The sequence below is a fragment of the Hemicordylus capensis genome, chromosome 3 (genome assembly GCF_027244095.1).
Source record: "Hemicordylus capensis ecotype Gifberg chromosome 3, rHemCap1.1.pri, whole genome shotgun sequence".
Taxonomy (NCBI): domain Eukaryota; kingdom Metazoa; phylum Chordata; class Lepidosauria; order Squamata; family Cordylidae; genus Hemicordylus; species Hemicordylus capensis.
This window is the reverse complement of record NC_069659.1, coordinates 133,470,405-133,483,419: the sequence shown is the minus strand read 5'-3', so window position 1 is coordinate 133,483,419 and position 13,015 is coordinate 133,470,405. Positions and strand designations below refer to the sequence as shown.

General features: G+C 43.9%; 1 protein-coding gene and 1 non-coding gene across 3 annotated transcripts in view; both read right to left on the bottom strand.

Moving 5' to 3' along the window:
• NMS (neuromedin S) overlaps nt 1-13,015 on the bottom strand; it is a 46,581-nt gene that overhangs the window by 12,607 nt on the left and 20,959 nt on the right. Inside the window, exons 2-8 of one of the 2 annotated variants that reach the window (XM_053313186.1) lie at nt 5,376-5,905; nt 4,350-4,405; nt 4,096-4,146; nt 2,716-2,775; nt 2,463-2,489; nt 2,308-2,361; nt 1,080-1,154 (exon numbers count right to left, since the gene is read on the bottom strand). In XM_053313186.1, the coding sequence (XP_053169161.1) occupies nt 1,080-1,154; nt 2,308-2,361; nt 2,463-2,489; nt 2,716-2,775; nt 4,096-4,146; nt 4,350-4,405; nt 5,376-5,502 (450 nt within the window). In that variant the 5' untranslated portion in view covers nt 5,503-5,905. The remainder of the gene's footprint in view (nt 1-1,079; nt 1,155-2,307; nt 2,362-2,462; nt 2,490-2,715; nt 2,776-4,095; nt 4,147-4,349; nt 4,406-5,375; nt 5,906-13,015) is intronic. The other variant, XM_053313187.1, reaches the window with a different exon arrangement.
• TRNAP-UGG (transfer RNA proline (anticodon UGG)) lies at nt 6,276-6,347 on the bottom strand. Its single transcript has one exon. It is a non-coding gene; the product is annotated as a tRNA-Pro (tRNA).

The following is a 13,015-nucleotide window of genomic DNA, read 5'->3' as shown; positions in this document are numbered from 1 at the left end:
CCCTTCATGGAGTACAGCCTGACATTCAGGTGATGACTGAATGAACTGATTCACTCCTACACAGAGGTCCAAAAAGACCTGAGTAAGAAGATGATACAGCCTACCCTGCTGAGCTTCTTTGAGTGTACAGAGAGGATCCTGGCACTTCAGAGAGCAGTTGTCAACTGCCTGCAGCTGTGGACACATCCGAGGAGGAGGAGGGTGCATATGGCCCTTCTTCTCCATCTCCCTCTGATCCCCAGTTCCCATGTCCTTGATTCCAGCCTACCCTACCCCACCCCACCCCACCCCACCCTATCCCTCCTACTCATCATCCTGACCATCTGGGTGGCAGGCAAGTAGGATAAACCCTTCATTCTGCTTTTGGGGGGACTTTTAGTGGTTTTAAATTGCCCCCCCTTCCTTGTTCTAAGGTTAATTCCCTACTGTGGTTCCCCTAACCACCTGATTCCCAGACTCTTAGTTTTACCAACTGCAAGGTTTTCCTTGCCTGGAACCCTTGTAGTTGGCAAGGGATGACTGTATGCAGCCCCTTTGCAAAGTTAGTTAATGTTCAGCTGACCAACTGACCCAGAATAGAACTAGAACAGGAGTGATGTCTTGGATTTTAAGCCCTCTGAATGGGGTTTGTGCCACTTTCATGATCTGTGCAGTGTCTAGCATCTAATTTACTATTAGTCAAAAAATACTGACCCTGAAAATGTTTCCTAATAGTAGCAGGGCAGAGCAGCCGGCAAGAGTGGTTGCATCTGCGGGATGTGTGTGTGTGTGTGTGTGTGTGTGTGTGTGTGTGTGTGTGTGTGTGTGTGAGAGAGAGAGAGAGAGAGAGAGAGAGAGACTGGGTTTCAGTAAATTTTAGTAAGGGAGTATGAGAAAGAAGCAGTTATGGAGGGATGGGAAAGGGAAGAATATTAAAAAAGAAAAAGAAAAAGAGAGGATTAAGGGAAAAGGTGTGCACAATGAAGGTGTTTTTTCCTCTTAAATGCTTACAATTTGATCATTGGTAACATGGCTTAAAAACACACAACTGAAATGAAGTTTTAGTGCAACAAAGTACTATGGAAGAAACAAGTACATACTGGATCAAGGAATCTTTTCATTCTTCTCTCTGAGAGCTTTGGAGCAAGACGCATTAAAGGATGCACAGGGAAAGACTATAACAAAGAGAAATCATGAACACTAGTTTTATTCTAAGATTAGCATTAGCAGAAATAAATAAATAAAGCAAGCCTAGATGCTGGCTAACTGGTTTTGATAGCCTAAAGTTCCTAATGTGTCAACCAATTTATTTCAACACAATAATAATTAATTAGTGATCGTGGGTCATTTCAAACAGGAAAATTCTAAGTAAGTTTTGTAAGCCCAAGGGCAGCCTGAACCCAAGAACATGGTTTGGGCTTTGCCATTGGCTTCAGTCAGTTTTTTGAATTTCTGCAAAATGCAGAAATTCCTATTCCTCTCTGCCCACAGTAGAACCACGTAAAAGCATGTATGACATGAATGCATTGTTGCTTCCATCACAGAAACAACAATTCATGCTACTTTGGGGTTAACTCACTATGTTGCTCAATACTACTGATATTGTAGTAGCACAGCAACTTTGGGCCATTAGGAGCAGACTACTCATGCTGCAATCTCAAGTATGTCTACTAGGAAGCAAGTCCCACTCAACTAAGTAGAATTTACATCTGAATAAGCTTGCATGTCTCATGCTACAAATGCCTTTCAGTAACCAGTCTTCATTACTAAAACAGGCAACTATGGACATCTATTTTCCCCTGGGCAAAGTATCAAAAACATAACACATAAGGAGTATTCAAGTAACTATAAACTTCTTTTGTGTGGGAAGGTAGAGTTTTGTTTCAGGATCCAGAGTCCTGCTTGAGCTTCCCAAGGGACTTGTGCTAGCCTAGTGGGATTTTTTATTTTGTGCCTTTGACAGCTGATATCCATGTTATATCACAGACTTTAGATATCAAAGGGAGTTTGAAAACCACTTTGCTGTTGCCCTGGAGGGGCTATAGTTAAACAAAACAAAACACCACACACACACACAAGTAGCCCGCCTTGGGGGCTACGGAACCAGTTTTGTAGGGGTTTGGATCCTGACCAATCAATAGAAAATACACCCAAGTTGGGTGGCGATGACAACCTTGCTGTTTGATTTTATTTACATGATGAAAGGCTGGCTGGGTATACCTTTTATGGACTTGTATATTGAAAATATACGAAAGAATCTATTATATACCATTCTGTACTATTTTATATGTTATATTGTATAAAATGATGTTATGTTAAAATACTAACCCCAGCTTTAAGTGGATATGTTGGATCTTGAGCTCTGGAGTAGTGAAATAAGAACTGCATAGAAAAAGCTATTTTAGTATGCTGCATTGTCTAGAATTTTTTTTAAAAGTCATATTAATATAAAGTCTGTTACTAAAAGATGATCAAATACTTACTCTTTTAAATACTTCCTGTTTATGTTCCTAGTAAGAATAATGATGATGGCATTAGATTACATGATACTTGGCCACATAAATGCTGTGACAATGGGTTGTATCCAAACAAAGTTAGTCATAACTAAGTCTCACTGGAATTAATAGGACTTGAGTTAGTAATATCTAACTTAAATAATTGATTTCAGTGGTGCCTAGTGAACTTTTTCTGGATACAGCCAAATATTTGCAGGGAAATAAAATAACCGAACCTTACCTCATCTACCTGCATGCCATTAAACATGGAGTTACAAAGATCCATAACAGAACTGGAGATCTACAAGACAAATACATATTTTTAAAAATAGCCTTGGTGGTGGTAATATTTAAATGATTTTAAATAAATAAAATATTGGTGTTCTCCCCCTCACCCTTGAATTCTATTTAAGTCTTATTGTACTGAAGTGAATCCATAAATTCAATTTTAAGGGGAAACATTAATATATAGACCTGTATATCAATCAAGTACATAATTACCTTCTATTTTAACATTTACATTGTTAAATCTAAAAATTTTGCATTGTTTTGACTATAGTTAGTCATACTTGTCTGATGAATAGTAAACCATTGGCAACTTTCTTATACTTTCCACTTAGCTCTCACCAGCATAATGTCTGAATGTTAGCCCAAAAGTCGCAATATAAAAGATAATTAGAGAAGAGAAACTCTTTTTTACATATTGAAAGAGATCCTCTTGTGGGACAGTTTAAGGTATGAAACATTCAGAGGCATTCATCTCTCAACTGCAGTACAATATTTAAGCAAACAACTCTTCTATGTACTTCAGTGAGCAATTAGATAGGAATGGAGAGTACAATACATGCTAGCAGAACCACTTGATCTATAATGTAATAAACAATCTTTAGATTGTGCATGCCAAGTACCTAATGGCACAGTGGGGAAATGACTTGATTAGCAAGCCAGAGGCTGCAGGTTTAAATCCCCGCTGGTATGTTTCCCAGACTATGGGAAACACCTACTGTATATACCAGGCAGCAGAGATATAGGAAGATGCTGAAAGGCATCATGGCAATGATAAACCCCTCCTGTATTCTACCAAAGACAATCACAGGGTTCTGTGGCCGCCAGGAATCGACACTGAAGTGACAGCACACTTTACTTTAGATCATGCATGTTCAGGGTAATTAAATGTAATTATGTTACTCCCAATTATATTGTGATAACTATCAGGGGTGTGGGTGGGCTGAAGATTATTAAAGATTGTTATTTGTACACTGCCAATGCATGATTCTGTATGATGTGGTGATCTAGGAGTATGTGAATGGGACATATGTATATAGAGTAATTTCAGATCAATCAGTCTGAATGAATCTTGACTATGTGAACTCCAGAACATTTATCTAAATGTGAGCTGCACAAGCCTTTATCATTGGTTAGGATGTCAGTGTGATAATCCACAAGCCAATTAAACTAGAGTATTTACTTGAAACTGGTTTGCAACAAAATGGCCATAATTTGCTTTGTGACTTAGGTTGCCTGCAAATGTCTGTATGCATCATCTTAATCACAATACCTAGTCATAATCAGTTTTACCTGGGGAAATTTATGCTATTTAAAATAGATTACATCTTTTTACCTGAGGTTGATCAGACAGTTCTGTCCATTGACTGAAACACAGAGCCAGTCTCTGAAACAAAAGTAAAAGTCAGACAGGGCTAATTTAGACATTAATACATTCTGTTTGTGCAGCCAGCCAGCATAAAGATGCAGGAAATACATAAAGTGGTCTGCCTTTGTGACAGCAATAGAATTCACTCTTTACTTAGGGTCACAATTCACTATTTTGACAAATATTTCCAGCATATGTATAGAAGACTAAAGTTTGTATACCTCACTTGTAGGAATATCTGATTCACCTAGGTAGCCGGCAAATGGCTGAGGAAATCCTGTTAAAGAAAAATAGTAAGCAAGCATTATTAAAGCAAAATTAACACAGAGAAAAACACCACATAAGTGACTGAAGAGGAGTGTTGTTTTTATGATTCCAGAAAAATAAGAAAATGAATCCCCCCCTTTATCAAAATACTGAAAATCTAGATCAGATGACAAAAATAAACCTTTTCCTTGAAGAAATATAACACCATCACTTAGATTTTACCACCTTCCCACATGTGCACACAAGCTGGGTGTTTATTATTATTTTTAAGTTTGTGGCCTGATTTTGTTGGCTGGCTCTATTTCCTCAGAATCTGCGCCAATTAAATGGAACGTTCGGTATAAAGCAACTATCCTACCATTTTAGTTTCAGCACCTTGGATAGCGTTACAGGTGGAGGTCTGTCAGGAAAAGTTTATTGTCAGACTGCAGTCCTGTCCTAACTACATAAAACCCTTTCGGATCCTTTGGACCCTCACCCGGAGAGAAGGTTAAAGTGTCTATACCATCTGTGCAGCGGGCGTCCACTCCATGTACAATATTTGGCCTCTTTCATAGTTTTCCTCCTGGTAAGAGCTTCTTCCCAGGAGGAGGAGACGCCAGGTGCAACCCACACCTGGACTAATGAATCCCTCTGTGTGTGTGTGTGTGTGTGTGTGTGTGTGTGTGTGTGTGTGTCCAAGTCCTTAACTGTTCATTAATCCCGTCCCTGGCGGAGAGTTGGGGGGGGGGATCTGAAGTGTTTCCTGCGAGGCTGAGAAAGCGCCCCTGCACGGAAACGAAGGCAGACCTTTATTCACTTGCTGCTATAACTGATCCTAAATCAGAAGCGATTCTAGGGCTCCTAATCACAAGAAAAGAGGTCTCTCTGGAACTCCGCTTCATCGATGTTCTCCTCGCTTAGATCCTAAAGAAGCCAGCGCGACTCCTTTCCCTGCACGGACGAGCAACCTGCGAGGGAGTTGGTGAGGTTCTTCTTACCTGCAGTGAACTGCACAGCGCAAATGCAGTAGAGCCCGAAGATCAAGGGGAAGGGAGGAGGGCGCGGCTGCTTCATGGTCAGCGGCCGAGCCAGACTTTCATTTCTCTGACCGCGGCGCTTCTGCATCTCCCCTCCAAGCCCGCGAGGCAGCCAAGTCGCTGCCCAGCCTTCGTCTGACTGACCCGAGCTCAAGAAGTGTCTTTATTCGTAACAAATTGCAACCCATTGGAAAGGGAACCAATCACCACCTCGCGGGATCCTCGTTTTCTCATTAAGCGTCAAGCTGTGCCTTTATTTCGGAAGCAGTTGCTCTCTGGTCAACGCTCGGCGCAAAGCCACCTCAGCAATTAGTCAGTCGAGTCTTCAGGAAGAGCCAGCTGTGGTGTAGTGGTTAGAGTGCTGGTCTAGGACTGGCGAGACCCGGGTTCAAAATCCCCATTCAGCCACATACTTGTTGGGTGACTCTGGGCCAGTCACTTCCCTCTCAGCCTAGGAGAAACTTAAGTATGTAGTACTCCGTTCTGGGTTCCTTGAAGGAAGAGCAGGATATAAAATGTTAAAAAAACAAAAAATAACCACCACCGAATGGAAAGATCCTTAGAGATGTGGGCAATAGGGAGCTGGGAAGAGAGGGAGTGAGAGAAGAAAAACCACCCAGTGACCCTAAAGAAAGTAGGATAATATGTATCCACCCCGCTGCTACACATCCTGTGGATTTCCACATAGCCTTTGAAATGCAAGTTGTTTTCACGTGAAAAGTCTAGAAAACTAGGCTGTAGGAACATGGCATTATTATTATACTGCCTTATTATACTGAGTCAGGCCGTTGGTCCATCTAGTTCACTGGATGGTGTCTACACTGACTGACAGAGGCTTCTCCCAGCTTTCAAGGAGGAGTCTGGAGATGCCAGGGATTGAACCTGGGACCTTCTGCATCCAAAGCAGATGATCTGCCACTGAGCCACTACCCCAACCCCAGCACAGTTCAACCGGACTTTATAGGAGGTCCTGTACAAATGAAAGTGGTTTAGTAAAAAGAAAAATGCAGTGCTGTAAAGTAGACTTCAGTCATTTGAGCCATATTTCCAGTTCAGAAAAATAGATTGGTATAAAACAGCTAGTGTCAGTGTAATTTTAGACTTATTACAATACAATAATGTTAACAATACATTTATGCCACATAGAATTCAGAAATTTAGGAGCTGATATTGACTTGACGGCACACTTTAATTAGAAGCTGATGCTTCATCATTTTGTTTTGAAATCGAGCATTTTAGTTCATTGCATTTGAAAATATGCAGAATGGCAAGAGGCAAATTATTATTGTTGACAACCCAAAAGGTGCAGTCCAGATATTAATGGGAAGTATGTGATTTTGCATAAACTTGCCTCTTCTCCGCATTATTAGATTCTTTAATAGTAAGAATCTAATGTCAGCAATCTATTGAACTAGCATCCTTAATATTACTTCAATCAAGGTATCTTCCTTCAAGCAAGGTGGCTCCCACCAACTGTAAACTCTAAGTAATCTGAGAGTCTGAGCCTTTAGTAGGGTGAATAGTTTCTTTCTACCTTTTTCATTAAGAAAGAAAAGAAGGAAAAGGTCTATCACTATCACTATCACTAAAGGTCTATTATTAAGAAAAAGGTCTTATCACTACAATCCATAAACTTAAATCAGCATGCTTAAACCAGTTTATCCCAGCAACAATAACTTATCAAGTAAATAGATTTAAGGACATCTTTCCAGGATAGGGATGTGCTCGAAACGTGATTCAGTGTCTGAATCGTGGGCACCTGCCTTTGAAACTGAGGTAGGGCTCGGGGGCTTACACAGCCCCTTTAGCATGGAGGAGAGCAGATCCATACCTGCTCCTCCTCCATTCGCCGCCACTTCCATAAGGGTGGCGCCCCCCACAGTGATGACCATGTGCTGGGAGAGTGTTTCCCAGCTGCCCCTGCATGATGTTTTGGAAAGCACACACATGACCTCCACACATGCATGACAATCATTTGTGTGGGCAGCATGGTTGCATGGTTGCCGACCATGAAAATGGCCATCACCCATGCACAGAGGCCATCTGCATACCTGCATCGCATGGGGGCAGCTGGGAAATGCCCCACTTGCGCACAGTCATAGGTGAAGTGAGCGCCACCATTACAGAAGTGGTGGTGAATGGAGAAGGAGCAGGTATGGACCTGCTCGTTAAAGGGGATGTGTAAGCCTTCGGTTTTAAAGGGATGTGCCCATGGTTCAGAAGCTGAATTGTGTTTCAAGCAAATCCCTGCTCCAAGACCACTGAGACAAGAGAATCTTTATATATGTTCTAAAATGAGGTCTCTCTCTCTTTATAGACTTCTTGAAACAGGAGAACTTTATGTGACAATTATCATACTGCTAGAGGTATGCATGGAAACTGTCTGAGGAGTTCGGTCCAAATTTGGACCCAATTCAGACTGGACATGCAGTCTGACTGACCGGCTCGTCCAGTCTGTCTGATTGTCGAACCACGGCTGCTGCTGTGAGGGTGAGGGGAGCGCTGTGCAGGCCTACCAGTAAGCACCTTTTCTTTCAGTTTTAAAGATGCCTCTCCCCCGCCCCCCGCCGCTGCCTTTTATTACTTTTGGAAGCAAAGGGGAATCCTCACCACATTCCCCTTTACAGGTGTTCAAACTACAACAACGAAGATGAATATTTATATAACAATGCTCAACCAAAGTTCTCAAAGTCGTTTATATAGAAAAATAAATAATACATAAATAAGATGGTCCCCTGTCCCCAAAGGGCTAACAATCTACAAATAAACATATGGCATATACCAGCAAAAGCCACTGGAGGGATGCTGTGTTGGGGTTGGATAGGGCCAGTTGCGCGCGTGCACACACACACACACACACACACACACACCAGAAGAGAGCCACCACTTTAAAAGGTGTCTCTTGGTTCAATTAGCAGGGCTCAAACCGGTGAAACGGTCTGTGGATGGATTGGGCTTGGTCCGGTTCAGTCGCTGGGGCCAGTCTAGTCCATGATTGGGGCCAGTCCAGTCCATGACTGAACCAGTCAAACTGGCCCAGTTCACTGCAGACTGGTTTGATCACAGACCAGTTTGGCACACCCCTACATACTGCATTACGATTGATTCTAATGCAATGTTTAGCATGCATGGAATGGCTTCTGATGCTGTTCCTATGAAAACTCTTTGTCCACATGACTAATTAAGGCAGCTCTCTTGGGGACAATCCCATGAACCATTCAGGAATCAAGCCTCCATTTGTATAGTTAACCATTAACAAGCCTTACAGGTGTGTCAAGTTCTGTAGGCATTGGCAGCATGGACCCTGGAGAAAAAACATGGACCCTGAAGCAGGGGCTCAGCTCTGTGCACCCTGCAGACCACTGAAGGAGCTGCAAGAAATGCACCAGAGTACCATGGAGCTGACATGAAACTACAAACTGCAGCTATAACCGATAGTACCTGGAGTTGCTCAAAACTGATCTGGTTACACCAAGTCCCTTCACACTGCTCTCCCTCCTCAATACATAATTGCTTTTCTTCACTAGCTCAATACGCATACACATACAATGAATATTTATATGCTGCTTTTCAACACAAGTTCCCAAAGCAGTTTACACTATTTATATATTTAATTCTCTTAGCCGGCATGCGGGCCCAGGATTTGGCAGCGGAACTCTCGCAAGAGTTCCTGGCATTGGGCGAGAGTTTGGGACAAAAACCAATGCGGAGGATGGTGGTGGCAGGCTGCAAAACGGCCTGAGGAAACGGCCTAGGCTGGCTGCCAGGAGGCAGCAGCTGGACAACCTGGCCTGGCCAGGCCGTCCCAGGTAAGGGGGAGGCAGCGGGGGCAGAAAAGCCCGGCCTGGCTGCCGGGTGCGGTGGCGGGACAGTAGGCTAGGCTCTCCCGGGTAAAGGGGAGGCAGCAGTGGCGGCAAACCCCAGCCTGGCCGCCGGGGGCGGGAGGCAGGATGGCAGGCTAGGCCATCCCGGGTAAGGGGGAGGCGGTGGCAAAGCCCGGCCTGGCCACCGGGGGCGGGAAGTGGCGGTGGGAAGGCTGGCGAGACGAGAAAGTGGTGGGGAAGCAGCGTAGAGTCTGGAAAGGGGGTGAGTGGGAAAGAGAGAGTGGGGCAGGAGGGAGGGGGAGGGGGCAAGAGAGAGTGGGGCAGGAGGGAGGGAGGGGGAGGGAGAATGGGGCAGGAGGGACGGAGGAACAGCCGGCCTCAAATAGTGCACAGATGCTCTGTGTGGGTCGGCTAGTATATATGGTGTGTGTGTGTGTGTGTGTGTGTGTGTGTGTGTGTGTGTGTGTGTGTAATGGGTCCCTGTCCCCAAAGAGCCCACAGTCTAAAAAGAAACATAAGATAGACACATAAGATAGACATAACAGTCACTGGAAAGATGCTTGCTAGGGATGGATAGGACCAGTTGCACTCCCCCTGTTAAATAAAGAGAATTACCACTTTTAAAAGGTGCTTCTCTGCTCAGCTAGCAGGGGACACTGAAAACTCAAATAGCACTGGTTGTCAGATTTGCTGTTTGACTTTTGTCTGCCTAACAGTTGCCTGATGCTTAGCAGCCTATGTTTCCCCTTCTCTTCCTTTCCTTAGTTTGTGCAGCCTCATTTTGAAGAAGTTCGTGTTCATTCTAACATTCTTCTTATAGAATGCTTCCTTAGAAAAACATTTTAATGCACACAGAAATTACTCCCAGAGCAATCTGCAGATCAAAATATTGGGTCAGGACTGACTTTTGTCATCCATTTGAATATTAGTGAAAACTGAGCATTTAATAAGGGAAGAGTGGGAGGCTGTTCAGGATCTGTCTAATGATGGTAATATAGTTATAAAATCTGCGGACAAATGTGGGGCTTTGGTTATTCAGGATCGGGAAAAGTATGATCTAGAAATTAATACTCAGCTGGCTGATCGGACTACATATGTCCCTATTGATCATGATCCCACTTTGAAAGTTCAGAAACTCATTAACATTGTGGTCCATGAAGCTTTAATGATGGGTGTAATTTCTGAGAGGTTAGCAGATTTTTTGGTCAACAAATACCCTAGGGTTCCGATTTTTTATACCCTCCCCAAGATACATAAGAACTTATTTCATCCACCGGGCCGACCCATAGTATCTGGCTCTAATTCTGTTTTTGAACCAATATCTTCATACATAGAACAATTTTTGAAATCTTTGGTTCTTCAAGTACAAACGTACATTAAGGACACTCGGGACTTTATAATTAAGGCAGAAGGGATGTTAGTTCCTAAGAATTCTGTGTTGGTTACCCTGGATGTGAATTCATTATACACCAATATACCTCTAGAGGAGACACGTTTGGTCATTCAAGAGGCTTTTGACAACAGACCAGATCGGGTTCCCCCTTCTTATTTTTTATTGGAACTTGTGGATGTTATTTTTGAGCATAGTTATTTTCATTTTAAAACCCAATTCTATTTGCAAATAAAGGGCATAGCCATGGGGAATAAAATTGCCCCCAATCTAGCCAATCTGTTTATGTCAAATTTGGAGGATAACATTATATTAAATCCACTTCGAAACCCTTTTTTTGAAGAAATTTTCTTTTTCAAAAGGTATTTGGATGATATCTTTTTAATGTTTAGAAATGTGGACAAATTTCAGAGATTTGATGAATGGTTGAATACTATACATCCCACCATTAAATTCACCAGTCAAGTACATCGCAGGACTATTCCTTTTCTGGACACCAGGGTAAATATCAGTGAGTCTAATAGAATATATTTTACGTTGTACACTAAACCCACTGATAGAAATGTTTTTTTACACTATTCTTCTTTTCATCCTTTTCAATTAAAAAATTCCTTACCATACAGTCAATTTTTGCGGCTTAAAAGAAACTCTTCATATTCCAGGGATTTTGAGTCAGCAGCTGATAAACTGAGTTCTCAGTTAATGGAAAGGGGTTATCCCACTCAAGTTATACAAAAAGCCAGACGTAGTACACAGACTAGTGATAGATTATCTCTACTTAGGACAGCTTCACAAATCAATAGGAAACAATCTCGGATTAAATGGTCGATGCAATATTCTTCTCTAAGTTATAGAATTAAAAATATCATCAGACGACATTGGAGATTAGTATCAGATTTACCAGGTTGCACCAATTTCGCGTTAGTAGCCTTTTGAAAAAGTCCCAGTTTCAAAGATTTTCTTGTTAGAGCAGACAGCCTACCTCGGAGGGAGGGCGTGGAACCAAAAGGTTTTTTCAAATGTGGTCATTGTGTGGCATGCCCTATGGCACTGCAAACCACTGAATACAGGGACAACAATACTGGCAAAAAATATAGATTGGACTTTTTTGCTAACTGTTCTACCAAGAACATTGTATATATAATACAATGCCCATGTTCCCTGAGATATGTAGGCATGTCAACCAGAACCAGTGGCATATCGGGGGGAAACGGCGCCCAGGGCAAGCTCTGGCCGGCCCTGAAATGGCGCCCCCCCCGGCGGCCCCCACATACCTGTGAGGGTGCGGCAGCACCCCCAGGCGGCAGATCGTGGTGGCGGCGATTCGGCGGCGGCGGGTCGCCTGCCAAGTGCGGTGGGCGTGCGGTGTGGCGGTGGCGATGTGGCAGTGGTGTGGGCGTCGGCGGCAGGTTGCCCGCCGAGTGCGGCGGTGGCTGGCTGGCGGCGATGGGCTGTAGTGCGGCCCGAGCGGCGGCGGATCACCCGCCAAGGAGTTCAAGCAGAGCGACGCCGAGCCTGCCTTCTGGCCCGGCGTCGCTTCCCAACTGCGCAGGCGCGCCTGTGCAGTTCATTCTGTGAACTGTGCAGGCATGCCTGCGCAGTTGGGAAGCGACGCCGGGCCAGAAGGCAGGCTCAGCGTCACTCTGCCTGAACTCCTCGGCGGGCGATCCGCCACTGCTCGGGCCGCGCTACAGGCAGCCCATCGCCGCCAGCCACCGCCGCACTCGGCGGGCGACCCGCCGCTGCCGCTCACCACCGCCACATTGCCGCATGCCCGCCGCCACTTGGCGGGCGATCCAGGGGGGGCGGGGGGAGCCACTTTTTGGCGCCCCCCACGTGACCCGCCGGGGTGGCACCCGGGGCACGTGCCCCCCCTGCCCCCTCTATCGTTACGCCCCTGACCAGAACAGTTCGCTCTCGCATTTTGGAACATTGCTCTCGCATTAGGAACCAAAATTTGGAATGCCCTATGGTTGATCATTTCATGCAGGTAGGGCACTCCTTTAATGATTTTCAATTTTTTGTCATCTATAGGTACAAACAAAAAGAATTTTCCTATGCAAATATCAAAACTGCCCTCCTACAGAGGGAGACATTTTTTATACATCAGCTCCAGACTTTAGAGCCTTTTGGTTTAAATCAGGTCAATGACCTTTCCAGTTATCTATAGGCACAAATGTGCTATTTTTTTTATCATGGCCCTATTTAGAGATTTGGATGTGGAATGGGGGTTGAGTGGGGTGAGATTTAACATTACACAAGATTTATGGACATCCCCTTAAAAGGAGTAAAGTCTCTCCTGTTAGAGAATGGGACTATTATATAACATTTTTGACAAACTTTTATATGAGCTACGTTTTGGTTCCATATTATATTTGTATAACTGG